At 43.5% G+C, this 26,502-nt stretch overlaps 1 protein-coding gene and 1 long non-coding RNA gene across 2 annotated transcripts in view; one reads left to right on the top strand and one right to left on the bottom strand.

Annotated features, from left to right (window-relative positions):
* The window catches only part of PLPPR4 (phospholipid phosphatase related 4), a 43,122-nt gene extending 21,775 nt beyond the window's left edge, over positions 1-21,347 (top strand). Inside the window, exons 2-7 of the mRNA XM_083511041.1 lie at positions 5,516-5,701; positions 9,780-9,909; positions 12,699-12,894; positions 16,960-17,017; positions 17,567-17,740; positions 19,528-21,347. Coding sequence (XP_083367167.1) covers positions 5,516-5,701; positions 9,780-9,909; positions 12,699-12,894; positions 16,960-17,017; positions 17,567-17,740; positions 19,528-20,865 — 2,082 coding nt within the window. The 3' untranslated portion in view covers positions 20,866-21,347. The remainder of the gene's footprint in view (positions 1-5,515; positions 5,702-9,779; positions 9,910-12,698; positions 12,895-16,959; positions 17,018-17,566; positions 17,741-19,527) is intronic.
* Positions 21,348-21,721: 374 nt separating this feature from the next.
* On the bottom strand, positions 21,722-25,589 carry LOC310710367. Its single transcript, XR_014527979.1, has 2 exons — positions 24,003-25,589; positions 21,722-23,821 (listed from the first exon to the last, which is right to left on the bottom strand). It is a non-coding gene; the product is annotated as an uncharacterized lncRNA (long non-coding RNA).
* Positions 25,590-26,502: the final 913 nt, after the last annotated feature.

Genomic DNA, 26,502 nt, shown 5'->3' with positions numbered 1-26,502 from the left:
GCATCATAAATCATAGTTGGAAGCTGGCTAGTTTAAAATAAACCATAGTTATGCTTAACTACTCCTTCATGGATCACTGCCTTGTCATGGCGAAGGGGCTTGAATAACTCAGAGAGCTGGACCATAAAGAAGGCTGATCACCGAAGAATTGATGCTTTTGAATTATGGTGCTGGAGGAGATTCTTGAGTGTCCCATGGACTGCAAGAAGATCAAACCTATCCATTCTGAAGGAAATCAGCCTTGAGTGCTCACTTCAGATCATGAAGCTGCAGCTCCAGTACTTTGGCCACCTCATGAGAAGAGAAGACTCCCTGGAAAAGACCCTGATGTTGGGAAAGAAGGGGATGAGATGGTTGGACAGTGTTCGCAAAGCTACCAGCATGAGTTTGACCAAACTGCGGGAGGCAGTGGAAGACAGGAGTGCCTGGCGTGCTCTGGTCCATGGGGTCATGAAGAGTCGGACATGACTAAACAACTAAACAACAACAACGCTTAACCACAGTTTGTTGGATTTGAACAATGGAACAAGCTGCAATCAATTAAAAAGCAGAAGCAAATGTTTCTGAACTCCCTGGGCCGGAAGAGGATGGGGTAGATTTAGGACCTTCATGTGAGGCTACCCTTGTTTCTGTCGTGATAAGCCATAGGTAGGCAAACAAAGGCTTGGGGGCCGGATACGGCCCAATCGCCTTCTAAATCTGGCCTGTGGATGGTCCAGGAATCAGCGTGCTTTTACATGAGTAGATGTGTCCTTTTCTTTAAAATGCATCTCTGGGTTATTTGTGAGGCACAGGAATTTGCTCATTTTCCCCAAAAAAATATAGTCCGACCCCCCCACAAGGGACAGTGGACTGGCTCCCTGCTGAAAAAGTTTGCTGACCCCTGTAGATAAACCATGGAAGCAAGTAAAAATTGTGTGCTCTTGATCACATTCTGCTTCTGGCCGAACCACTTAAATTGCCAGGTTCACCTCACATCCATGGAGCCTTGAACTCTTGTTTCCAACAGCAGACAGACAGATTGGCCAATGAAAGTCAGAAGCACGCAGTCACAACCCCCCTGGTGACCCCAGGTATGGAATAATCAGATGTGTACTGCTTTAAAACATGGAGCCATCAATCCTACTTTCAGAACTCACTGCTGTTCATTGACCTGTCCTTGGATTTATTTAAACCATTTAGAAAGCTACATCTATGTGAGTGGTCATCTTAAATTCCACAGACAAAAGTATGCATTTTGTGAAGTACCGTATTTTTCGCCCTATAGGATGCACCGTCCCATAAGGCGCACCTAGGTGTTTTGGGGGGGGAATAAGGGGGGGGATTATTTTTCCCCCAGCCCCCAGAACAGGCAGCTCTCTGCAAGCCATGGGAGCCCAGCACTGGCTCCCTCTGCTTGCGGAGAGGTCTGCGAAGCCTGGACGCGCTGAGCTCAGCGCGTGCAGGCTTCAGCATGCAGGCAACTCTCCGCAAGCAGCGGGAGCCCAGCGCTGGGCTCCCGCTGCTTGCGGAGAGGTCCGCGAAGCCTGGAGAGCGAGAGGGGTCGGTGCGCACCGACCCCTCTCGCTCTCCAGGCTTCAGCGAAAGCCTGCATTCACCCCATAGGACGCACACACATTTCCCCTTCATTTTTGGAGGGGGGAAAGTGTGTCCTATGGGGCGAAAAATACGGTATATCCTCTTTTCAGTCCTCAGTCCATTGCCAATCAATTTCATTGTGTTGGGAGAGTGATTAATACCTGGCAGCAGCATCTGAAGAGGTCATAGAATAATTCCTCATGTTGAATACTTTTGATTTGGTGGTTGTCTTTTCACTATGCTTTCCTAAGGATTAACATGGCGATGTTTGTCCTTTTTATTATTACGGCACTTGTGCGATACTAAAAAGAACTCAAGCAATTTTGAGGTTAAACAAGCTTATTAATTATACTGATCATATTCACCGCCTATTCTCCTGAAATCAAGGGCTACTGTTTCCTGCACAATGCATTTCCAGAAAATTAGGATCCCAAACTTAGTTTTGTCACTGAATACTTAGAAGTATCTCCCATAAACCCACTGTACTAAAGCTTCACTTATTTTTCCCCCACTGTAAATTTCAAGCAAGGGTTAATTGTGGAAGCTAGCTCTCCACCAACCAGCTAAAGTTGCTGATATTAGGCCCCTTCTCTCTTTTGTATCTGTTTGCCTTTGAAATTCCAATTTGAGTCCAGAAGTTAAGGCAATGAGCATTATGCCATCTAATTACATCGGACATGCTCAAGGTGTTTGAAGTTAATACCTGTAATTGCAATGCTCCTGCTGTTCAAAGCAGCACACTCAATAAATATTCATAAGTTCAAATAGCCACCTGCAACTTCTCCTTTAAAAACATACATGGTTTTCCCTTGGCTTTTTTCTTCTTTAAAAGTCTTATTACATACAAGTGGTGGCAAAACTCTTTTGGCCTGAGGGCTGAATTCGCACTCGGGCCAAGCCTCTGAGACCACATGGCAGCAGTGAGTGTGGCACATAGGCATTATGCACCTTTAAGCTCCAGACAAAAACATTCCTTTCTGAACAGGCCTTTGGCTGATTGTCATCCGATGCCCTTTTAAACCGTGTTGGGGAGGAGGGGAATAATTAGGTTGTCCTTGTTTTTGTTTTGATTATGTATCTTGTGTTTCTATATTGGGATTTTATGTTGCGAACCTCCCTGAGGTGTGTGGGCATAGGACGGTATAAAAAATTAATAAATAATCAAAATAAGAATAGGCATGCAGCCCCCACCTTCTACAGCTGATCTGTGCTGAAGACCTGGAGGGGGGGTTATTACCTGGGCTGTGGAAGGTACCCCCAATTCTGTTTGGGGTCCAGTTTGATGATCAAGATCAGGCCACAGTCCAACCTGGACAAACCAGGACCCAACTCAGGACCCAGACCAAATGGGAGGGACATATATAGATAAAAGGTAAAGGGACCCCTGACCATTAGGTCCAGTCATGGCCGACTCTGGGGTTGTGGCGCTCATCTCACTTTATTGGCCTAGGGAGCCGGCGTACAGCTTCCGGGTCACGTGGCCAGCATGACTAAGCCGCTTCTGGTGAACCAGAGCAGCGCACGGAAATGCCATTTACCTTCCTGCTGGAGTGGTACCTATTTATCTACTTGCACGTGCTTTTGAACTGCTAGGTTGGCAGGAGCAGGGACCGAGCAACGGGAGCTCACCCCGTCATGCGGATTCGAACCGCCAGCCTTCGGATCGGCAAGCCCTAGGCTCTGTGGTTTAACCCACAGCGCCACCCGCGTCCCTCACAGACATATATAGGCCCTATTTAAAAATCAAGGTTTTAAACCCCGATTAAATGTGTCCTGTGGCATTGGTGGGAGACTATACAGGCATCATCTGCTCTCTCCCCCTTCTGACCACATTGAATCAGTGCTTTAAACTCTAATTTAAGATGTGATTGGTGGCGAGGAGAGAAAAGAAGAAAGAGATGGTGCAGGCAACATCTCTGCCTGTATTGTCTCCTCCTCACTACCTGACCACCACCACCCTTTTGACAGCCCCAGATCACTGCAGGTGGACCTGAACTGCCTCAGAGTGATCTAGTGCTTCTTCGACCCACCCTGGACAAATCTCAGAGTGGCCCATATCGGCCCAATTTGGTTTGGGATCTGAGAATTGTATAGACTGGATGCAGAGACTTACCGGTAAGTTATCAGCCTCTTCCCAGGCATCAAATGGCCAGCCTGATGAGCAGAGAGGGAGCAAATTGCATCTCTACCAGGGCTCTGAGCTGAGAGGTGAAGGTGAGACCTCTCTGACCACCTCAGTGCTGTGTTTACTGGAGATCTTGGAGGGTTGATCTGGCCCTCAGTCTAGGGGTTAGCTGCTCTAGATAGGTACCAAGAGGAAAGTGTGAAAAAAGCAATCAGGGTGCTACATTGCAAATTTGTGCAAGAGAAAGTCTGCTAACCCAGCGTGAACTTTCCCACTTCCTTCTCCTCCCCATACTGCAGCCTCTCCTCAGGAAAAGGCACGTGATGTGCCCCTGGGGCTGCAGTAGCAGCAGCAGCTAGGTCTCTGCTTGGCTGCTGTGAGTGTAGATACAATCAGACACATTTAAGAGATGTAAACTGATATATGATCAGGTTTCTGTGCTTTAAATATTTTTAAAGCTTCTTCAGTTATCGTTTATACTAATCGTAAACTCAGTCTCTGAGGGACAGTGCTTTTATGTTTCAGAAGTACACAAATATCGTGGAAGCAAACTCTGAGCGAGTTGTTTGCTCCTTGGATGCTTTTGCTGCTAAATATTATGTTTCTGCTTATGCTGATCTTGGGCTTTCACCAAGTACAGTGGTACCTTGGGTTACATACGCTTCAGGTTACATACGCTTCAGGTTACAGACTCCGCTAACCCAGAAATATTACCTCGGGTTAAGAACTTTGCTTCAGGATGAGAACAGAAATCGTGCTCCGGCGGCACGTCCGGCAGAGGGAAGGTCCCCTTGGCTAAAGTGGTGCTTCAGGTTAAGAACAGTTTCAGGTTAAGAACAGGCCTCCGGAACGAATTAAGTACTTAACCCAAGGTATCACTGTATGCTGCTAAGCCCACTCACCTTCACCGGTGGGCAGTGTTGTGGCCAGGCATCCGGGATCCTTAGTGATCCAGCCAGAGGGTAGAGGGATGCTGCGCATGTCATGCTGGTGCCCGGCCATGTCACACCCCCAGCTAGCCAATCAGTGCAGCTGGGGGCATGGCCGCTGGCTGTTTAAGAAGAAGAAGATGAAGAAGAGTTTGGACTTGATATCCCGCCTTTCACTCCCCTTAAGGAGTCTCAAAGCGGCTAACGATCTCCTTTCCCTTTCTCCTCCACAACAAACACTCTGTGAGGTGAGTGGGGCTGAGAGACTTCAGAGAAGTCTGACTGGCCCAAGGTCACCCAGCAGCTGCATGTGGAGGAGCGGGGAAGCGAACCCGGTTCACCAGATTACGAGTCCACTGCTCTTACCCACTATACCACACTGGCTCAATTGTGATGCAGCCGGGGGGCAGTAAGGGTATCCTGTTAAAGGGATCTGGGGGTGTGAATCATGTCTGAAACCTGGACGTGGGCTAGGGCCATGCCATGACCCCAACGGGGATTCCGCGGGTGCCCCGATTTGACGTATGTCATAGGGCTCCCCCTACTGGTGGTTTACCCTTAGTGAGACTCCTTGCAGACGGGCAGGAGTCAGAATATAGCCTGGTTTCACCCAATGCTTAGCCAAACTGCTCACATCTAACCAATAAAGTTGTGGCCTAATTTATCCCATGAACATAAAATATCCATGTCTGTGTGTTTATTATCTAAGGGAACTGCGGGGCCCGGGGCCTTGGCACGCAACTCTCTCTGATTAGCCCTGTTTCGGCTGCAAAGCCATCACAACTCTGTGTCTTAAGTTTTCTCGTGTTGCTATATAGGCTTGCAGATGAGACCCCAAAAATGTATGCATTGCTTTTAACAAGTCTTCCTCCTTCCTTCCCAGTTGCCCATACTGGCCTCCTCTGTGGTTAGCCTCTATTTCCTTGAGCTGACGGATGTCTTCAAGCCAGTTCACTCTGGATTCAGTTGCTATGACAGGAGTCTCAGTATGCCATACATCGAACCTTCACAAGAGGCTGTTCCTTTCCTGATGTTGCTCAGCTTGGCTTTTGCGGCACCTGCCATTACGGTGAGTTGCAGAACATCCCACTTACCCCTCTTAACAGCCTTTCAAACTACATCGGCAGAAGAGCAGGGTTCACGTTTTCATCAGCGAATGCTTGAATAAATCAGCAAATGTTTGAATCGCACAGTTACAACTGCATACAAGAGTGATGTAGTGGTGGGCAGGGAGAGTAGTTGTTTTGTATTTGTATTTATTATGTATTTTGTGTTTTTATCTTGTATTTTTATGCTGTGACTAGCTCTGAGATCTATGGGTGAAGGGTGGCATGATAATAATAATAATAATAATAATAATAATAATAATAATAATAATAATAAATAAATAATTAGATAGATAGATAGAGGAAACTGCTCCCCTCTTTCTTCAGGAAGAGTGCAACCCCATCCAGATTAGGTGATCCACCTAATTAGAGGAGCAGCGTGGTGCAGTAGTTATAGTGTCAAACTAGGACCTGGGAGACCAGGGTTCGAATCCCCACTGGGTGATCTTGAGCCCATCACTCACTCTCAGCTTCACCTGCCTCACAGACTTGTTGTGCGAATTAAATGAGGAGGACCATGCAAGCCACCTTGAGCCCCATGAAGAAAAAGGGAGGATATAAATGCAATCAATAACGATTAAATAATTCAGAAACTACTCACCCAGGGCTTATCCACACTTGCTTTTTGCCTCACTCTTTCCAGTCAGAGGACTGCACTTTAATGTTCTGTGTCTGAGTGTGGTGGTTTGTCTGTTTGTTGCCCCCAACTTTCCCTGTGAAAACCCACTCTTTAAACCAGAATCGGAGCAAACATCAGAGTGGGTTTCCCGCAGATTGCCATTTGCTCTGATGGAGCTTTAGAGAGCAATGTTAAACAAAACGCAAATTTAAGAATCCCCATCAGTTGCTCTTGGTCGAATTGACACCTTCATAATGGCTGTGTGGAGACAGATCATGTTTTCAGAAGCTGTTTTTGACAGTAGCTCTCAGCTTATAGAATCCCCTAGGTCCCTTTCGCCATCTACATTCTTGAGGAATTATACAACCTCCGCTGCCCTTATTTTGCTGTAGGGGAAATAAGAAAAGCCCATTAAGATACACAGTGCAGCAGGGAGAAGGTTATTGGGCTAGCAACAACGTCAGACCACTGAACTCTCCGCTCACCACGCAGCAGGAAGTCTGCTGCATCAGCAGTCATGGGTTTCCACAGCTTTTAATTAAAGCTTCAACATGAAGTAAATAAATAACACCTCGCCCGCGTTGCTTCATACTTAAAATACATGGGGGTCACCCTGATTATTGGTAATTAGAATCCATTTCTTTATGGTTATACCTCCTCCCACAACAACAAAAGATCCTTATAGAAGGATCTGGCAACTTCTGTTTCAGTGTATCTGAAGAAGTGTGCATGCACACGAAAGCTCATACCAAGAACTAACTTAGTTGGTGTCAGAGCTGCTTGAAGATCCTAGCTCACAGAGGATCACGCTAGCCAGCGATCATTAAGTAAAAGTCTTTATTGAATTACAGTTTCCATTCTCACGCTGCTGCGCGCAACTCTACGTCTAGTAGCTAGATCGGCGAAGCTCCGTCTGAGTCTCCGCCCCGTGTGCACCAACTTAATATCCTAGCCTTGCTCCACCTTTTCCGCCTGACTGTCCTCCTCTGGGTCCCTCTACCCCCCGGGGCTTCTTCCTTCCGGGATTCTTCTGACGCTGACCCGGACCCTCCTGCCTCCTTGCGCCGGGCTTTAGGACCTGGTTCCCTTTCGGGGCTGCTTACTGCGCCGCCTTCCTCTGCATTTGAACTTGGCGCGCGCGCCCAACCTTCCACTTTCCTCTTAACCGTTTCTTCGCTCCCCGATGGAGGTGTGGCCACTCCTGACTCATGCCCTCCCTCCTGTGGTGAGCTGCCAGCGCTTCCCCCCTGGCTCCCTTCCTCTTCCCTGCTTCCTGGCGGTGACGCTGGTCCCGATTTCCAGCTGCTCCCCCCTGAGTCCCCTCTGGCTCTATCTTCCTGGGGTGCCCCCCTAGACTCCCCCCTTGCCCTGGCCACTGGTGCTCCTTTCTGTGAATCCTCTGATTCACTGGAAAGACTAGGAGATCTCGGGTCGTCGTCATCACTCATATTTTCTTCTGCCTCCTCCCCTTCGCTCTCTGTTTCCTCCCTTGCCCGTGCCTCTGCTCCTAAACCCCTGACAGTTGGTCTTTAAGGTGCTACTGGAAGGAAGGAATTTTTTTATTATAACAACAAAAGAGTGAGCATTAAATGTATATTCATGCATGTACATTCCTTGACGACAGGCAAGTAAACGTATGGAAAGGTTTTGCATTTTGAATGCCATTGTGTGTCTGTGCTGCTAAATCTCCGATAGCTCAATTTACACCCTGGATGAATTTACTTTCATCAAGAGTTGAACAGACAAATGCGTACCAACCCTAAGGTTGTGGGTTTGTGGTTGGTTGTTGTTGTTTTTAACAGTCCATGAAGAACTGAAGAGAACTATTACATTCCAGTAGGTGCAAGAGAGATTAAGAACGAACATAGGTTCCTGTGCATTGATCTTGTGGTCGTTTCAGGCTTTGGGTAGGATATAATCTAAAAGAGCACTACTGAATTCTTCCCTCAGTGCATGAACAGCTTGTTGCGATTTTTGCTTAACAGGGACAACTGTAGAGTGTTGTTGATTTTTATACTCACAAGCCATTCAGTCAGCTTAAAGCAGGCATGGCCAAACTCGGCCCTCCAGCTGTTTTGGGACTACAACTCCCATCATCCCTAGCTAACAGGACCAATGGTCAGGGATGATGGGAATTGTAGTCCCAAAACAGCTGGAGGGCCATGTTTGGCCATGCCTGGCTTAAAGGATGTTAAATCTAGAATGGCCCCGAAACCATGCCTTCTATTGCCAGTGTTTATGTGAGTGCTGTTGCTTATATAGGCAAAATGGTGTCCCACACACAGCCCCAGTGCTGGGGATAGGGCCAATGCAGGGCTATTTAGGCCTGGCCTGGCTTCAGCATGTTCATTCTACCCATCCTCCCATCCTTTATTCAGTACAGGCATTGCTGGTCACCATTTAGGGCCAAATTGGGAGGGGAGTCAACAGTTGATTGGCCTTGGTGGTTTTATTTTTCACTATTCTGTACTGATTTGCTGGCAGGTGTAATGAACAAAGATTAATCAACAAATAGGTTAAACTGGTGGTTAAATTGGTTAAACTTTGGCAGGTAGGTTTCCAGAGGTTATCAGACAGTTAAGGTTGTAGTTCTGAGACTCGCCTTCAGGGCTGTGGGACTCACTGGCATGGTAAGGGACACTTTTGGGGCCAATGTGTAACATCAACCTATAATCCTGGGGGCCTCTTTATTCACCTGAAGGGTGGGGCTTAAGGGACAGGTTAGATGAAGTGGTACCCCTCACCTTTGGCAGGTTGGCTCACCCGCAGTTTGTTATGAGTAGGGAGTATGTCTCACCATTGTTCCCCTCTGCAGGTTGGTTGCGTTAAAATAACTGTGGCCCAATTCACCCAGCCTTGTGTTTTTGTCTCCTTCCTTCCATGTTTGGTCACTGAGCAGGGCAAGTTATTACAGCTCAGCCCTGATGGCAGTGTCAAAACAAGGCATTTCAAAATGTGAATTCTCCATCCAGCGATGAGTTTAATTTAGTGTCCTTGGGCATCACATTGTATGTTAGTATCTTAAGCTAACTACCTGGGAGTGTTGATGTGAAACAAAAATACAGATATCGGGGCTCTTTTGAAGAGGATGGTGTGGGTGCAGATGTTCTAATTGTGTTTATTAATATAGTCATATAATCAATCCAAGAAGCCCTAAAGCATGCCATTGTTAGAGAGATGGAACATATCCAAGATCAACCACTGTCCCTATCCCAACAGATCAAAATATCTCCCTTGCAAAACAATGAGTTTTCAAGACAGTGAAAATGCATTACATCTAACCTTGCCATGTTCTTGGAACAATGTTAACAGGCACAAATGAAGTTTGGTCTCTTATGACTATATGTGAGTCCTTCTAATCAAATCATGCTCTGGTTACATAATTGCCAGCGTTGCCTTGAACCCTTCCTTTGTCATAACAGATCATGGTGGGCGAAGGAATTCTCTACTGCTGCCTTTCAAAACGTCGGAATGGCATAGGAACTGAGGCCAATATCAATGCGGGAGGCTGCAACTTCAACTCTTTCCTTAGGAGAGCCGTCCGATTTGTTGGTGGGTTTTGGCTCATGCCTTTGTTGAAGAATTTCTGGTTTTTGATTCATAAGAATCTTGCTGCTTTTAGTCACTTTAAAAAAATAAATTGAAGGACATGTCAGATTTCAGACCTACAAGAATGTACCATGAGGGCTGGGTCAGACATTTTCATAAGTGATATACAGAGATGAAAAGAGACCACAAACATGCTCACAATCTAATTGGCATGACACAAAAGGGAGAAAGGGATGAGAAGGGAAGAGGAAAGTAAGATATTATTTCTGAGGTTATATAATCTCATCAGTATCATCCAATCTGGACAGGTAGGAATCCCTGCCTTTGCTTATGTTCAAAAATGTAAATATTTCTGCAATATAAAATAGTACAGTCTAGGAAGGATATCTGAATTGGCCCTGACATCTGGAAATGTTAGCCTAAAAATAAATAAATCAGGAGGTTGCTTGATGGACAGTAAATACAACACATCATAAGGAAAAGTAAACATTTTGATTGTAAAAAAAGAAGACTTATTATAGAACCCCTTCTACAAGAGAAAATGAGAAATAAATACACAGCTGCCAGTGATATTAATTTGGCATGGCTCTGTTTGAAATAAAGAATGAAAGTCTACAGCTAAAATCATTGGGGGAGGGGCCACACACATTGAGCAATTTCTTAGCTTCACACCACAAAGTGCTCAGTATCCATTTTCCACAGTTCATAATGTGTTCCTTTTCATTATAATATTGAACCATTGCACAGTCCATTTACAAAGTTCCCACCCACTTTTCTCAGCACAGCTCATCCCATTGCTGCTTAAGTGGTGTAACAACAAGAGTATAGAACTAGACATGTAGAGCTCCAGGTTCAAATCCCCACTCAGCCAAGAAGCTCATCTGATGACAAACATCATCTCTCAACCTTACCCTCCTCACAGGGTTGTTGTGGAGAAAGGGGGGGAGCACCGTGTATCCTGCTGTAAGATGGTTGAAGAGATGTAAATATCCTTTTTTTATTTAAAAAAACCCAACTAATTATGATACATCAATCATGCTATCCTGGGTATATGACCTTTATTACCAATAAAAATAGAATACATTCAAAAACAACAAATAGAAAGTATAATTAATACTTGGTGGAAGCAAGTCTTGTTAAAATCATTGCAGCTTGCAACTAAATTACATGTTTAGAATTAGTTGAGCTACAAGGCCAGAACTTTGGGGAGAAGTCCAGACTGAGCAGCAGATCTTGCTAATCACATTTCGAAGTAAGTGAAATACTACACATGCCATCCTGGTTTGCATACTGCACTAAACCATGGTTTATTGAACTGTAGCTTAGCTTTATATGTGAACCCCACTCAGCAGCTGTGCTGTGGTTTGCTTCCCACCAACAAACCACAGTCTGAAGCCATGCTTTTTGTTGACTTAAGAACCTTGCTTTGTTTTCATTATAATAAAACAATGAACAGGGTGGTGATACAATGACTACTGCAATCGACAGAAGATAATACCACCAAGGCAACTATCTGTAAACAAACAATAAATGTCCATAAAAATGGCAAAAGTAGTTTCTTTCCTAAATAGGTTTTATATTAAACAATTGCAAATGCTGTAAATAAAGAGTCCACTTGTGATATACCAGTGGTTGAGTGCTCGGACGTCATTCTCGGACGTTTTGTCGCTAAAGAGTTTAGTCATCAGCCTCCTTTAGGTTTAACAAATTGAAAGACACTCTCCCCTTTCTATGCTCCTCCCAATGGAAACATGCAGATGGGGACAAAGCTTGGTGACTAAGCTCTTTGGCAACAAAACGTCTGATTACTGGAATGATGTCCAAGCACTGAACCACTGTTATATCAGAAGTGGATTCTTTATTACTGTGTTTGCAATTGCTCGAAATAAAATCTATTTTGGAAAGAGAAGAAATGAGCACTGAGCCACTGATATATGACAAGTGAACTCTTTCTTTACTGTGTCTCCTGTTGTTTAAGATAAAACATATTTGGGAAGGAAACTACTTTTGCCATTTTTATGGATGTTTATTGTTTGTTTACAGATAGTTGTCTTGGTGATATTATCTTATTTTCATTATGGCTTGGTGTTACATGTGAATCCAGCAACTTTCCTTGCTCATGGTTTGTATGGCACTCACCTGACTACAAAGGTGTTAATCAAGAGTCATGGGAAAACAAACCAGACTTTGGAGAAACAAGCCACGGCTTGTTGGGTCATCTGTGGTACAACTTGTGGCTAGCCCATGGTTTGTTAAACAAACCATGCCTTAAACAACCATGGTGTGAACCAGGCCACTCTCTAAAGAAGGGAGGCTCCCTTAAAACCATTAAATCCTGATTACAGAATTACCTAACTGCACCAATGACCTTATCCATTTTTCACTGTTAATTGGGCATTGTTCTATTGATTCCAAGGGAGGCAAAGCACTCTATTATCCAGATTATGATCCCAAGGCTAGAAGCATGTTTTATTACACAAGCAAACTCCAACTGGGAAGCAAGTCTTAATGATGAAGCATCATTTAACTATGAGAACTTTACAATTGTGGAGTGTGCATGTGAAGATATAGCTGAGCTGTTATATACTAAATCTAAAGAGAGGTTTAGCTTTAAGCCATGACACGTTGCTCTCTGTGAAAACACATATTGATTAAAATACGATAACCAAATGAAATTGTTCGATGGAGCCAGATTTGGGCCACAGGCCACCAGTTTGCCATCCCTTGACCTAGGATGAAGTGCTGTATCTATTTGGCCAAAGATGTTAAGGCTTCTCCCGCTTCACTTCTAGGTGTCCATGTCTTTGGCCTTTGTGCCACAGCTCTCATCACTGACATCATACAGCTGTCAACTGGGTATCAAACGCCATATTTCCTGACTGTATGCAAGCCTAACTATACATCACTCAACGTATCCTGCTCAGAAAATTCTTACATCGTGGAGGATATTTGCTCAGGAACCGATCCCATCATCATCAACGATGGAAGGTTAGACACAAAAAGATGGGGGAGGGGGGAAATATGATCTTTCATTGTTTATTATGTCTTGGGGTTTTTTGGGGGGGGGTTGTAGCTCAGTGGTAGAACATCTGTCTTGCATGCAGAAGGTCCTAAATTCAATCCCCATCATCTCCAGGGAGGGCTGCAAGAGATCCATGCCTGAAACTCTGGAGAGCCAGTGTAGGTAAACAATCCTGAGCTAGATGGATTAATGTTCTGGCTCAGTTTAAGGCCACTTACTACAACCCAGTCAAAAATGTGCTGCCATCTGTTTTCATCCATAACTGTGGACCAAAATTTTCTGATAATATCTGAAAGCTTTTCTAAGACCTGGGCATGCTTACATGAATTTCATTCTCATGATTTAGATATATCATACCCAACTCCATTATGCATTAATATAGCCAAGAAGCAGCATTCAAGGGGAGAAGAGCAAGATGAAGGGGGGAGCTTTGCAGATAACAGCAGAGTCTGTTTTCTTTGGCTCTCATGAAGCCATATGGCACAGGTGGCAAGATGGCAGGGGGGAGGAGCAAGATCTGCTCCTCCAACCAAAGCTAGCATCACAGTGACCAAGAAACGAGATATGGCTACTTCGTTATTTCCTTCACGATCCCTGATTAACATCTAGAGCTGCCAGTGGTTGCACACATTGTAGTTATTTGAGAGAGTTGTGCCATCTGGGATTTGCAAAGGAGATGTGGGTACCTCCCTGCATTGTTTATTAGAAACTGGCTTCAAGGGGGAAGAAGGCCCCATAAAAACATAATGACTAATAATAATAATAATTTATTTGTATCCCACCCTCCCCAGCCAAAGCCGGGCTCAGAGCGGCTAATAACAGTAAAAATAGCACAGTTTACATAAAATCACAGTCAATTAATTGAAATACATTCTAAAATCACTTCAGAATCAAATTAATGGCAACCATTAGGCTAGAGTTCTATGAAGATTACAGAAGGAGAGAGGGGGTCAGACTGTGCCTTGGCCAAAGGCCTGGTGGAACAGCTCTGACTTGCAGGCCCTGCGGAAAGATGTCAAGTCCCGCAGGGCCCTAGTCTCTTGTGACAGAGCGTTCCACCAGATCTGGGCCATGGCCAAAAAAGCCCTGGCTCTGGTTGAGGCCTGCCTAAGCATCCTGTGGCCCAGGATCTCCAAGATGTTTTTATTTGAAGACCGTAAGGTCCTCCGTGGGACATACCAGGAGAGGCGGTCCCATAGGTACGAGGGTCCTAGGCCGTATAGGGCTTTAAAGGTTAAAACCTTAAACCTGATCCTGTACTCCACTGGAAGCCAGTGCAGCTGGTATAGCACCGGGTGAATGTGATCCCGTGGCGAGGACCCCGTAAGGAGTCTCGCCGCAGCATTCTGCACCCGCTGGAGTTTCTGGGTCAGTCTCAAGGGCAGCCCCACGTAGAGTGAGTTACAACACACATTCGTAGGAGAGGACTGAAATTTGGGGCAGGGATTGCATGAATTATTCAGAGAAGACAAACACAGAAAGGCTAGCACCAAATATGTGGCTTGACCTCTTCACTCCCCAGAGCCTCCCCAATAACGCAGGGAACCAGTGCAGGGAAGAGTGTTCTTGCGTCCATGTGGGTTTCTGATTGGCCACTGTGAGAACAGGGTGCTGGACTAGATAGGCCATTGCCTTGCCTTACTTCCTCATGTGCTTAACAGTGACTTCCCATCACTTTGGCATACAAAGCTGGCCCAGGCATTAGGCAGGGTGAGGCTGCTGCCTCAGGCAGCGGAAGCCCACACATTGGCACTCCTAAACACATCCCTCCTGCCCTGCCACTTCCAGCACTGATTTTGGGAAAGATTGTATCCATTTTGGCACGACCTTGCCTGAAATGGATGACAGCAGCGCTCCTCCAACAGCGGATGCGGCAGAGTGCACTGCGGCAGCAGAGTCAGCAGTGGCGGCGGCAGGTATGCTAGTGGCAGCAGCAGGGCAAGCCAGCACTTCCTGTTTTGCCTAATGTTATGTGCTGAGTTGAATAGGATCCAAAATGCAGCAGTCTGATTGGTCCGCAGGAGCCACCCAATCCAGCTCCAGGTGGAAGTGAACCCGCAACCTGATTAGCCTACAGGAGAATCCCGGAATTAGCCAATCACGTGGGGCCCATTGGGTAAATAATGTATATAAAGCGGACATTCTGAGGGAACTTCCATTCCTCCTCACCACTATGAGCTGAATAAAGAGCATGAAATCCACTCTCGACTCTGAGTATATTTCACCTATAGTGCCTCCCCTGGACACATCACATACCATGTGTTGCCATCTATTTATATTCCCCAAGTGCAAAAAGTCAGTACAAATTCTGCCGCTTTTCCACTCTGCCGCTTTTCTACCAATCATAGTAGTACCATTTTTCTTTACAGAGTTGTTGTACATTTTTTTGGCAGAAGTTCTTAAAACCTGCCCATGGCGGGGGATCTTTATAACAATTGCCTTTTTCCCCCCTTCCTTTTTTTTTTTTTTGCATTCTTTTAAGAGGAAGCAGGTGTTAAAACGTGGCTTCAAGAGACAAAAGTTCAAAAAAAAAGTGATGTTAAGCATCATTCCCAGCCACTTGCTCCCTAAAATTTTCCTGCCTCACTTTGCAGTTGTTTTATCACCCAAAACAGTTCTGTGCTCCTGAACATTTAGTGCAAAATGCACATAAAAATGTATGCATTTGTGAAAATATACAAAAATGTGCTCTTTGATGAAAAAATGTTTTGCAAAATGAGACTATTGGGGAAAATTGCATACACACACACACACATATATATATATGCAAATAGATGTGCAAATGTGGAGAATTGAACTTAAGACTGGAAAACTGAAATAGCGAAAGAAGCTGAAATCGGCAGATCTGCCTATATCTATGTTCAAATGATAAGCATCAATATCATTTAATTATGCGGTTCTGATCACATGATAAAGATCAAGTGATGCCTTGCATGTGTGAAAGGGCCATTACAGCTCCGACAGACAAGACATTCATTTTCATTCACATCATGCTTCTCAATTTAGCTGCAAATCATCCCATACGGAGCAATGAAGGATAGAGAAATCAAGTGATACACATGTATGTATGAGCCTGGCCTTAAGTGGGGAGAGAGATCTCTCCACTGTTGAAATTAATGGATTTCACCCAACATTAGTCATACTCAGAGTAGGTCCATTTGAAGTAATGGGGATGCCTAACTTAAATCCATTATATATCTATAACTATAGATAGATAGATAGATAGATAGATAGATAGATAGATAGATAGCTGATTATATATATATATATATATATATATATATATATATATATATATAAATTTTTTTCCAGTAGCACCTTAGGGACCTAATAAGTTTGTTCTGGGTATGAGCTTTCGTGTGCATGCACACTTCTTCAGATACAGTGGTGCCCTGCAAGACGAATGCCTCGCAAGACGGAAAACTCGCTAGATGAAAGAGTACCGCTAGACGAAGAGAATCACAGAACGGATTCTTTTCGTCTTGCGAGGCACCACTGTACTTCAGATGCATGCACACGAAAGCTTATACCCAGAACAAATTTAGTTGGTCTCTTAAGGTGCTGCTGGACATTTTTTTATATATTTTGACTGCGTCAGACCAACCCAGATGCCTACCTGAATTAAGTCCATTAATCCTGAATTAAGTCCATTAATTCAAGAAGTCTATTCTGAGCAGAATTTATTTGGATGCAACCCAATGGCGATAATTACTCAACCTTTTTTTCCTAGATTGTTGCGCATTACAGATTCTTCTGTGTAATTGTAGAATCTGTCCATTGCAATACGTAAATCAAAACCCACATTATTTGAGACCAGAAGTTTACTCTGTTAATGGTGCCTAAATTCCACATTCTCTCCAGTACACTGAATGGGATTTTTTTTTAAAGCCCTATAGCGTGATGATATTACAGCTTGTAAGTTAAATATGATTACAATACTGGACCACCCAGTGCTTTGGTTATTTTTAAATCAGCCCTTGCGGAATGTATTTTTAAGTGAGAAATTTAATTTGGGTGTCCTTCCTTTGCAGAAAGTCATTCCCTTCGCAACACGCCACCCTGGCAGCATTTGCAGCTGTGTACGTTTCGGTGAGTAATTAAGCCTCTTTGCAATAACGTGTACAAAAGGGTAAAGTCTGAATGTCATTTCATGTCTTGTTTAAAGCAGGAAGGTTGAGACTGCAGATGCCAAGCGTCCCCCCACAAAAGAAGCAGAAAAAAACTTTTTCTCTGCTCCCCCATTTATTTATTTAGGGAGGCCTGAAATAGAAAAAAAGCGGAAATCAGGGCTGAAATTAGAGGGTAAAATTTTATGAAATTGGTTTTTTTTTTATTTCAGAATAAGTCAAGTACTTCTTAAAATGCCACCAATTCACATTAATGCAGATCAGATGCCTCTAACCTCGGCATCAAATGAATGAAACTGAAAAGAGTTGAGAAGTTTGTGTTAATTTCTACAAACTTTCCATGTTCTGATGCCCATGGAGTTCAAAGCGAAAGCTCAGGATGAGAAGCTATGGACCTTTCAGGCTTAAGGAGAGGCACATTACTAGCTCATTAAGGAAACAAGAAAGCAAACCATCCCACCTGGGAGATTTAACTAAATTGCTTTTTTTAATGTTTTGTTTTGTTTTAAAGATGTACTTCAATTCCACGTTAACCGACTCCACTAAACTTCTGAAACCGCTCCTAGTATTTGCATTTATCATCTGTGGGATTATATGTGGACTGACTCGCATCACCCAGTACAAAAACCACCCAGTTGATGTTTACTGTGGCTTTTTAATTGGAGGTGGAATTGCCCTGTATTTGGTAAGTAGACTGGAATTGTGCAGAGATGCCTGCGTTTGGGTAGCTAAATGCCCTACAAATAAGAAATATTTTGTTTCACTTTTATTTGTAATAGATTCTGTTCTGCGCGATACTGTAGAATGGAGGTTTCCAACCTTTTTGAGTCCATGGCTCCCTTGACCAACAGCACTCTTTTTTGCAGCTGTGGGGCATTGTGCTCTAAGCCTTAGAAGCCCAGTCATGTCACCCTTGCTAGTGTGGTGTAGTGGTTAAGGGCGGTGGACTCATAATTTAGTGAACTGGGTTCGCGTCTCTGCTCCTCTACATGCAGTTGCTGGGTGACCTTGGACTAGTCACACTTCTCTGAAGTCTCTCAGCCCCACTCACCTCACAGAGTGTTTGTTGTGGGGGAGGGAGGGAAAAGGAGATAGTTAGCTGCTTTGAGACTCCTTAGGGTAGTGATAAAGTGGGATATCAAATCCAAACTCCTCTTTCTCCTCTTCTTCTTCTTCTTCTTCTTCTTCTTCTTCTTCTTCTTCTTAGTTGAAACTAAGTTGAAACCAATCTAACCTCCTTGAGGCTCGGGACCTCCAAAGTGTTGTTATTTGTGGACCTTAAGGCATACCAGGAGAGGCGGTATGAAGGCACCAAGTTGGGGAAAGTCAGCCTAAAATCACCACCCAGCACGCATTGAGACAAGTGCCTGAACACTGATACCATTAAAATGGATAAGGCCAGCTGTAGCAGCCTTATATCATTTATAAAGCCCATTTGGAGTACACGTATGATGAACTTGGCGTTCTTCAAACTTGAGACTTGTTTTTGTCCTTAGAGAGTGCAATGCATTTTCTTTTTAATGGACCACTGAATGTGTAAATAGAGTGAAGCTCAAGCTCCTGCTGAGGTTCTGCACAAATTGATTTGAAACTGATGAATTTGTCTCTCGCCAAGATATTGCATTACATGGCTATTAAGCAACAGAAAGGGCATAACCTTTGAGCAGAAAACTAATCAGGTTGAGGCCACGATCGGTAAATCAGGCTGGTGTGACTGTAAAATTGAGTGTGAGGGACAGGAGTTATCCCAAAGCTGAAAATGAATATGAAACAGCAGTATTCACATTAAGAAAAATAATCTTTTGAGAATTCTTTGAAATTTATGTTCAGCAACGTTGATAACTTGCCTCGGATTGTTTTTTGTCCTAACTCATTTACTGGTGAATTATGATGAGAAATCATCACCTTATCACAAACTTAAATGGTAAATGATAGCATTTCTAGTAGGTTATTGCTTTTATTTCCATTCTTCTTCATTTCAAGCCACATTGTTTAGTAAATGATGCACTCAAAATGGTTTTTGATTTGGAGGTAAGCTCTGTTGAAACATCAGTGGATGCTTCCCACAGTGGTCGAGATCCAGAGGACGGTTTGGCTTAACCCAAGCACCCAGCAAGGGCTTTGAAAGGCTGATGTTTCTTGCCCAGAAGTAGCCCATCTGGCAAGCAACTTTTGAAATTTAAATTATGGGATGTTTCAAAACAATTGGTGAAGGCCTGTTGTTTGGAGCAGGGCGGGGAACAGAATCCCACTGGGCATGCCCAAGATATTAAAATATGTCAAGGCGACATTTCCAGAAATGTCCTGCAATTTGCTGGCCTGTCTGTGTTGGTCTCTCGAGACATATTAGAACCAAGACTTCATAAAGTGGATTCTCATTCTAGCTTCTGCACACACAATCACTGAATGTCAATAACATTCAAATATTTATTTTTCATAATGGGATCCTGTGTTTTCTTCTCCCAACGCCAGGGCCTGTATGCTGTGGGGAACTTCCTGCCGAGTGAAGACAATATGTTCAACCAGAACCCGCACAGAGAACCGTTAAGGTCTTTGACTGACCTGAGCCAAGATCCCAGTCGAATTTTACCAGGGAAAAACGGAAGCGGCAATGACGTCATCCCCCCTCACCATGCCGAGAGTATGTTAAACAGGAACCACAGGGACACTGGCTCCCTGACCAACCTCAAAAGGGCAAATGCTGACGTAGAAATTATAACGCCGCGAAGTCCAATGGGGAAGGAGAACATGGTGACTTTCAGCAACACACTGCCGAGAGCCAACACGCCTGCGATGGAAGAGTCAGCTCGTCGGAACGCAACCATCCATGCATCTATGGATTCTGCCCGCTCCAAACAGCTTCTGTCCCAGTGGAAGAACAAGAATGAAAGCCGGAAGTTGTCCCTGCAGGTGATAGAGACGGATTCTGGGCAGTCGCCACCTCGAGCAATTGAGATGAGGTCTAGCTCTGAGCCATCCAGGGTTGGCGTTAATGGCGATCACCATGGGCCTCCCAGTCAGTACCTGAAAATCCAGCCCGGCAGCATGCCAGGCTGCAATAGCGTTGGCCTTTCTGGTGGGCCAAGAGTTTCTATTCAGTCCCGTCCGGGTTCTTCACAGCTTGTCCACATCCCCGAAGAGACGCAGGAGAATGTGAACACGTCTCCCAAAACGAGCTCCGCCCGAGCTAAGTGGTTGAAAGCCGCCGAGAAGACTGTCGGGTGCAGAAGCAACAGCCAGCCAAGGATCATGCAGGTCATCGCCATGTCAAAGCAGCAAGGCGTCCTTCAGGGCAGCCCAAAGAGCTCCGACGGCAGCACGGTCACCTGCACGGGCTCCATCCGATACAAAACCTTGACGGATCACGAGCCGAGCAGCATCGTGCGAGTCGAAGCCCACCCCGAAAACAACAGGCCCATCATTCAGATGCCGTCGGAAGGCGAAGGAAGCGGTTCCTGGAAATGGAAAGCTCCCGAGAAAGGAAGCCTTCGCCAGACGTACGAGCTCAATGATCTCAACAGAGACTCGGAGAGCTGCGAATCTTTGAAAGACAGTTATGGATCCGGGGACAGAAAAAGAAGTAACATCGACAACAGTGAGCACCACCATCACGGGATGACGACGATCAGGGTCACACCAGTGGAAGGCAGCGAGATTGGCTCAGAGACCCTGTCTGTTTCCTCCAGCCGTGATTCTACGCTTCGGAGGAAAGGTAATATCATTTTGATTCCTGAAAGAGGAAGCAGCCCGGAGAATACCAGGAACATCTTCTACAAGGGAACATCCCCCACAAGAGCTTACAAAGAATGAGGCTCGGTGCATCCGCCCAGCCATGCCACTGACAATCGACACCGTTTGGTACTAGCTTTGTGCTCTCTCTACTTTTGAGCTGATGCCGAAATATTCTTGATGTGCCAAAATATCGACCATCAGCCTGACCATTTTTGGATGTTGCTGATGTGTAGTGATTGTGCATGAATTTGTGGGTTTCATGTTGCAGTGGAGGGGGAGGGGGAAGCACAAATGCAAGAACCTATCGAACGGGATGTTTCCTAACAGGTTTTTCTTTCCCCCCAGACTCAAAATGTTTTTCCAATGGGAACAATGTCAACAAAGACAGCAATCTTAAATACAGACACCTTATTTCCTGAATGTGCCAACTTTTTGATTTATATATGTCTAAGGACAATGGGCAAAAGGTGTACTATCAATGTTGTACTTCACCTTTGCGGGTTTTGCACCAAAATTTAATACAAGTCGGTGCTGATTCTAACTTTACTTTTACTTTTACTTTTTTAGTAAACTTACATACCTGTTCATTGCTACAGACACATGACGTTTTGATGTGTAATTCCTTTCCAAGTGATATTGCTGAAAATATGATGCTGGCTGCATTCATTTAGAGTAGAAAAATATTGACAGCTTTGTTATAGTGGGTATTTCACATTAAAAGATTGCAAAGGTTTTGTGTAGTTCTTTGAAATGTTTACTGGAACAAAAACAAAAAAACAATGTGAATGATACTCCATGAAAATGGAAACATTTTCTCTTCTGGTTAATTTTTCTGTTTCTTTCCAATTGTTTAGTTTCAGGTGCTACAAAGAGGTCACTTCTCAGTGAGCTAATCTGGGACTAGTTGAAATAGCATGGGATTTTTTAAAAAAACAAACAAACAGGGATCTCTTAGAGCACTGATTAACACTTCATTTTTAACAGTTTCTCGATTTGTCTCATTGCTTATCTTTCCTAATTTTTATTCATTATTGACTATCTAGTGTTTCACTCTGATAATTGCTACTATGTTGTAAAGATGGGGGGGGGGGAATTATAATTCAGGCTTCCGAATCAATTAGCTGGATTGGCCATAGGTATCGGGGCCTCCTAGACAAGATTTGGGCCTGTTTGTACCCTCCTCCAGAACCTGAGCCACATTCTCTGCCTTCGGAGATGACCTGAACTTAATTAAGAATGCCAAGCAATCCTAATGTGCTTACCTTAACCTCCTTTTAGCTAGTAAAACCGTCATGGGGTTGACCTGAAACAGCATCAGTGAAATTACTGGGTGTTTAAGTTGCGAGGTCCTATCCCAGATGGGTTTTTGCCATCGTAAAGACTCAAAGTAGGGCGACCTTAAGCAGGTACAGTATTTTATCCTGTATCCCTGCACCACTGTGGCAGTTTAGCCTTCCTCTGAGTTATTTAAGATCCCATAAGGCAAACCTGATGAGGGTAGTGTCAGGGAATGAGACATCTGGTAATCTTTCTGGGCATAATACCATAGACAGAAGTCCCAGTCCAATGGATGGGCTAACCCTGTAATTTGTGGGAAACTGCTGATGAAAAACGTATTTGAGCTCACTCCAAGACGTTGTTCCATCACTTGTTTGGCTTGGCACATAATGCCCATTAAGCTACTCCTAGAATGTTCATTGGGGTTGTTGTTATTTTGAGATTTGGAATGGCCTGCAACAGCCAAATTAATACACAAGTGCTGTATTGTACCACAGATTAGATTCAGTGGATATTCTCATTAAACATACTTTTCAGTTAGGGATTTGAAAAGCCTTTCCTTGCTGTGAACTCATCCTGAGGAGATGAGATGCTGCCGAGATTATTTTCTAAGGAGAAAATTGACTGGTTTGGAATTGGGATGACAATCGCAGCCTGCTTGGCTGATGATCAGGGATGATGGCAGTTGTAAACTGAAGTGTTTTGCCCTAAGTCATACAGAATGTAGCTAATGGAGATATCTAGGGATAGACAAACCACACTATTTTTTATCTGAGACATTTTATTTTTCACTCCGTCCCTTCCATGTTTCTGCATTAGTTTGCTATTTCTTTTATAAAAATCTGATATGAAAATTCACATTTAAATGTGACTTTTAAAACCTATTTCTCTCAAAATATGATTTTTTAAAAGAAAAGATACAAATGTTAAAGCGTATTTTAAAACACATTTTGAAACATACGGTATTTTGATACTTTCTGTTTTGCCAAGAACTGCATCAGAATATTCCAGAAGTGCAAAATCTGTAGTGAAACAAAATTCCAATCTCCACATTAATCTGGAGACACAGATAAGATCAATTCATATCAGAAACTCGCAAAGATCAAATTCTGTGAATGCCTCTTGCAGTAGTCAGCTAGAAATGTTGAAAGTCACAGGAGCATCTACCATTTGGAAAACCTGCAGACCTATCCAGAATCCAATGGCCTCAAAATACTTGGAGTTGTACTCAACTAAGTCCTACTCAGAGTGGATTGATTGAAAATAATGGACCTAAAAAAGTTGTGTCCATTATTTTCAGTGAGTCTATTCCAAGCAAAACTAGCACTGGATACAACCTTTGGATGCTAATGATTTTCCTCCTCCCTATTTTTTTATTTTGTTTAAAATATTGGTAGGCCACCTTTCTGAGTAAAACCCACTCAGTACTATAAAATAACAGACAAAAATACAGTGGGTATAAAGATACAAAGTTAATCTGATTATTCAATCACATACATGTGTTCTTGGAAGTACAAACCTCACTGGGTTCAGTGGGACTTACTTCCAGGTATCTGTGTATAGGATTGCAGCCGTTTCCCTTGACAAGGAGCCCAGTGGCATTTTCTCCTCACCATAGCTGTGAAGTAAATTAGACGGAGATATCGATTTGCCCAAGATCACCCAGTTTCACAGCTGAGCTATGCATTCACACCTTGCCCCCATCGAAAGCTAGTCTCTGGGGTCCTAAAACAGAGGTCATTCCCAGTTTTCCTACCTGAGAGCACCTTAAAGACCAACTAAGTTAGTTCTTGGTATGAGCTTTCGTGTGCATGCACACTTCTTCAGATACACACGAAAGCTCATACCAAGAACTAACTTAGTTGGTCTTTAAGGTGCTACTGGAAGGAATTTTTTTATTTTGACTATGGCAGACCAACACGGCTACCTATCTGTACCTGAGAGCCTTTCACACTTGCCCGGACAGTGACAGAATTGAGGTTTCATACCTGCGAAACGCGCTCTCCTGCGCTATCTTCAGATAACGGCTCGAAAACCCCATGTCGGTCCCATGCAACAGTATTTAGCAGGCAATGACTTGTGCAGAAACAAAAGCCCCATATGCAGTGACTTCAGAGAGCAGGTTGGGTTTAGCATTTCTCATCTGGATTCGATTCAAAGGCACCATTAACCATACCACTTTGCGCCAATGAGTGCGCCGCGCTGAGAACTGGGGTGGATATCCAGTTGTATCTCCACATCCCATTTCAACAGACCCTGTGTCAGTTGCCATTCCATGCAAATTCCCAATCCAGCTCAGGAACCAAGTATGCCGCCCTGATCGCTGGATGCAGGCATCCGGCCAGCAGATTTTCATATCCAGCACTTTCTTGCACCCAAAGATCCCAACGTTTTTAGAAAATCTGCATACAGATCTACCTAGCTGGGTTGGGGGTGACTGTTTTCCATATACAGTATTTATAAGCATTTTTTAAAAAACTATAAAACAACCCAAGCAGATCTGCTTGGTATTGACCTTTCCCTCCCACTTTTTTTTACAAAAAATATTGCAAACACTTGGCTTGATGAGGGATTGTAGTTTAGTTTAGATACACCAAGTAGGGAAGACCTTGAAACGAAGAGATAGGATGCAATCAAGGCTGACCTAGAAATATAGTGAGAGAACACAGAGTTGTTAATAACTTGATAATCTAAGAAGGGGAAATGACAATTTAAGCAACTGCAATAATACAAGGACTAAAAAATAGCCCTTCTGGGAAAGCAGCTTATTCTGTCAACAGTAGGTAGAGTGGAGTGAGCTTTAGTGGGAGCAATGGTTTATAGTTTGCTTTGTTTTAGTTAGTTTACCATAGATAAAGGCATCACAAGTTGCTTTTAAGTCTCTGAAATTCACTGCATCCTTTCAAGTGCAGTGTGCTATTTTTCCTACCTAAACTTTTCCTACTTAATAGCAGACAATTTTAAAAGCACTTGCAGAATCATTGTAATTGCATTCTTTACTTAAAATATTGAAAATACTCTTTTTTTACTCGGAAGTGCCAAAGGCTACTCTTTTTAATACTGGCTTCTCAGAAACATAATCACATTAAAGAACAAAATAACAATAAGATATACATTGGAACTCTTGACTCCGGCATGTATATCATTTATGGAGCCTTTTATAAAATTAACCTTTGTTTACATTCCACTGATACCTTAATTTCAAACAAATCAGATAAATTGACAGGTGGCATCTTCTAGTTTTTTCTTACTCGCTAAAACGGGCACCAATTTCTTTGTTAGGCTGTGCTTTACTAAGAAAAACAAATAAATTGGGTAAAATACAAGATATGTTTTTAAACGAGAATTCTATATAAAGTATTGTGTTCTAATAAAATGTTATGCACTGTTTTAAAATGAAAACAAAAAAACTATTTGTAAATTGCTATAAATGTATTTTGTTAAATAATTACAGAATCAATGCTACTGTGTGAGTTTATTGTGCTAATATCATTAAAATAAATATGAAATTCCTCATTGAAGCAGAAGTATCTCGTCTGTGTCCCGCAAGAGTTACAATTGTCAATTTGTCCTCTGGTTGGTTCTGGGTAACAGAAAATGCATGCACATTTCTGAAGATTAACGGTGTGACTCTATGGTCTCTGGGAGGGCATCTCAAGGGCTATAGAATGCTATGGACCATGCTGTCTTTGGATGGAGGAGGTGATCCACAGTGGAGGTCTTCCCTTGGCCAGCATTGGATAACTCTGCCTGTAGATCTGGGAGGGAGGCCTCTGAGCTTCATTCCTTAGTCATCCCCCCAGAACAGGAAAATTAATTGCATAAAGAAGTATTTGCAGGCATTAATCAACAAAGTGTATGCTACTCCCATTTGTTCAGGATTCAAGGCCAGCTGTAGACCAAGGTCCCAATGGTGAGAAGCCAGATTGTGCTATAATGGTTAAACAACAAAACTATACAGAGCTATTCATGCACAATTCATGAGCTGAGAACATTTCAAGGCATTAACAAAGATTCACATGCTGAACAAGGTCGGGGGGGACAGCCCTGTTCATGCGTTGCAGCAAAAGCAACCAAGATCTCGTAGGTCTTTCAAGACTCACAAATTTATTATGGCACAAGCTTTGAACGGACACAGTCTGCTTCATCAGTTTCCTGAGTTAAATCAGGTACACTGGCATGTGGGAATTATTTTTTTTAAAGCAATATGGAGAAATGAATCCATAGCATCAAAAATATAAAGAAATAATGTGATACAGAGGAGGGAAAGGGGGAAGTGAGGGGGGGGAGAACAAAAATGTGTGTAAGAAAAAGATAGATACAAAAATGCAATGTAGAATTGAAATTATTTCAATCAAATATTGATATTAAAGAGCGGTTTCCAAAGCCCCCACATTTTTCTGGATACAAAAACAAATATAAACGGGAGAATTGCAG

Source organism: Podarcis liolepis (assembly GCF_965112155.1).
Source record: "Podarcis liolepis genome assembly, chromosome: 6".
Lineage (NCBI taxonomy): Eukaryota > Metazoa > Chordata > Lepidosauria > Squamata > Lacertidae > Podarcis > Podarcis liolepis.
Note: the sequence above shows the minus strand (reverse complement) of the source record. Positions and strands in the feature narration are given on the sequence as shown.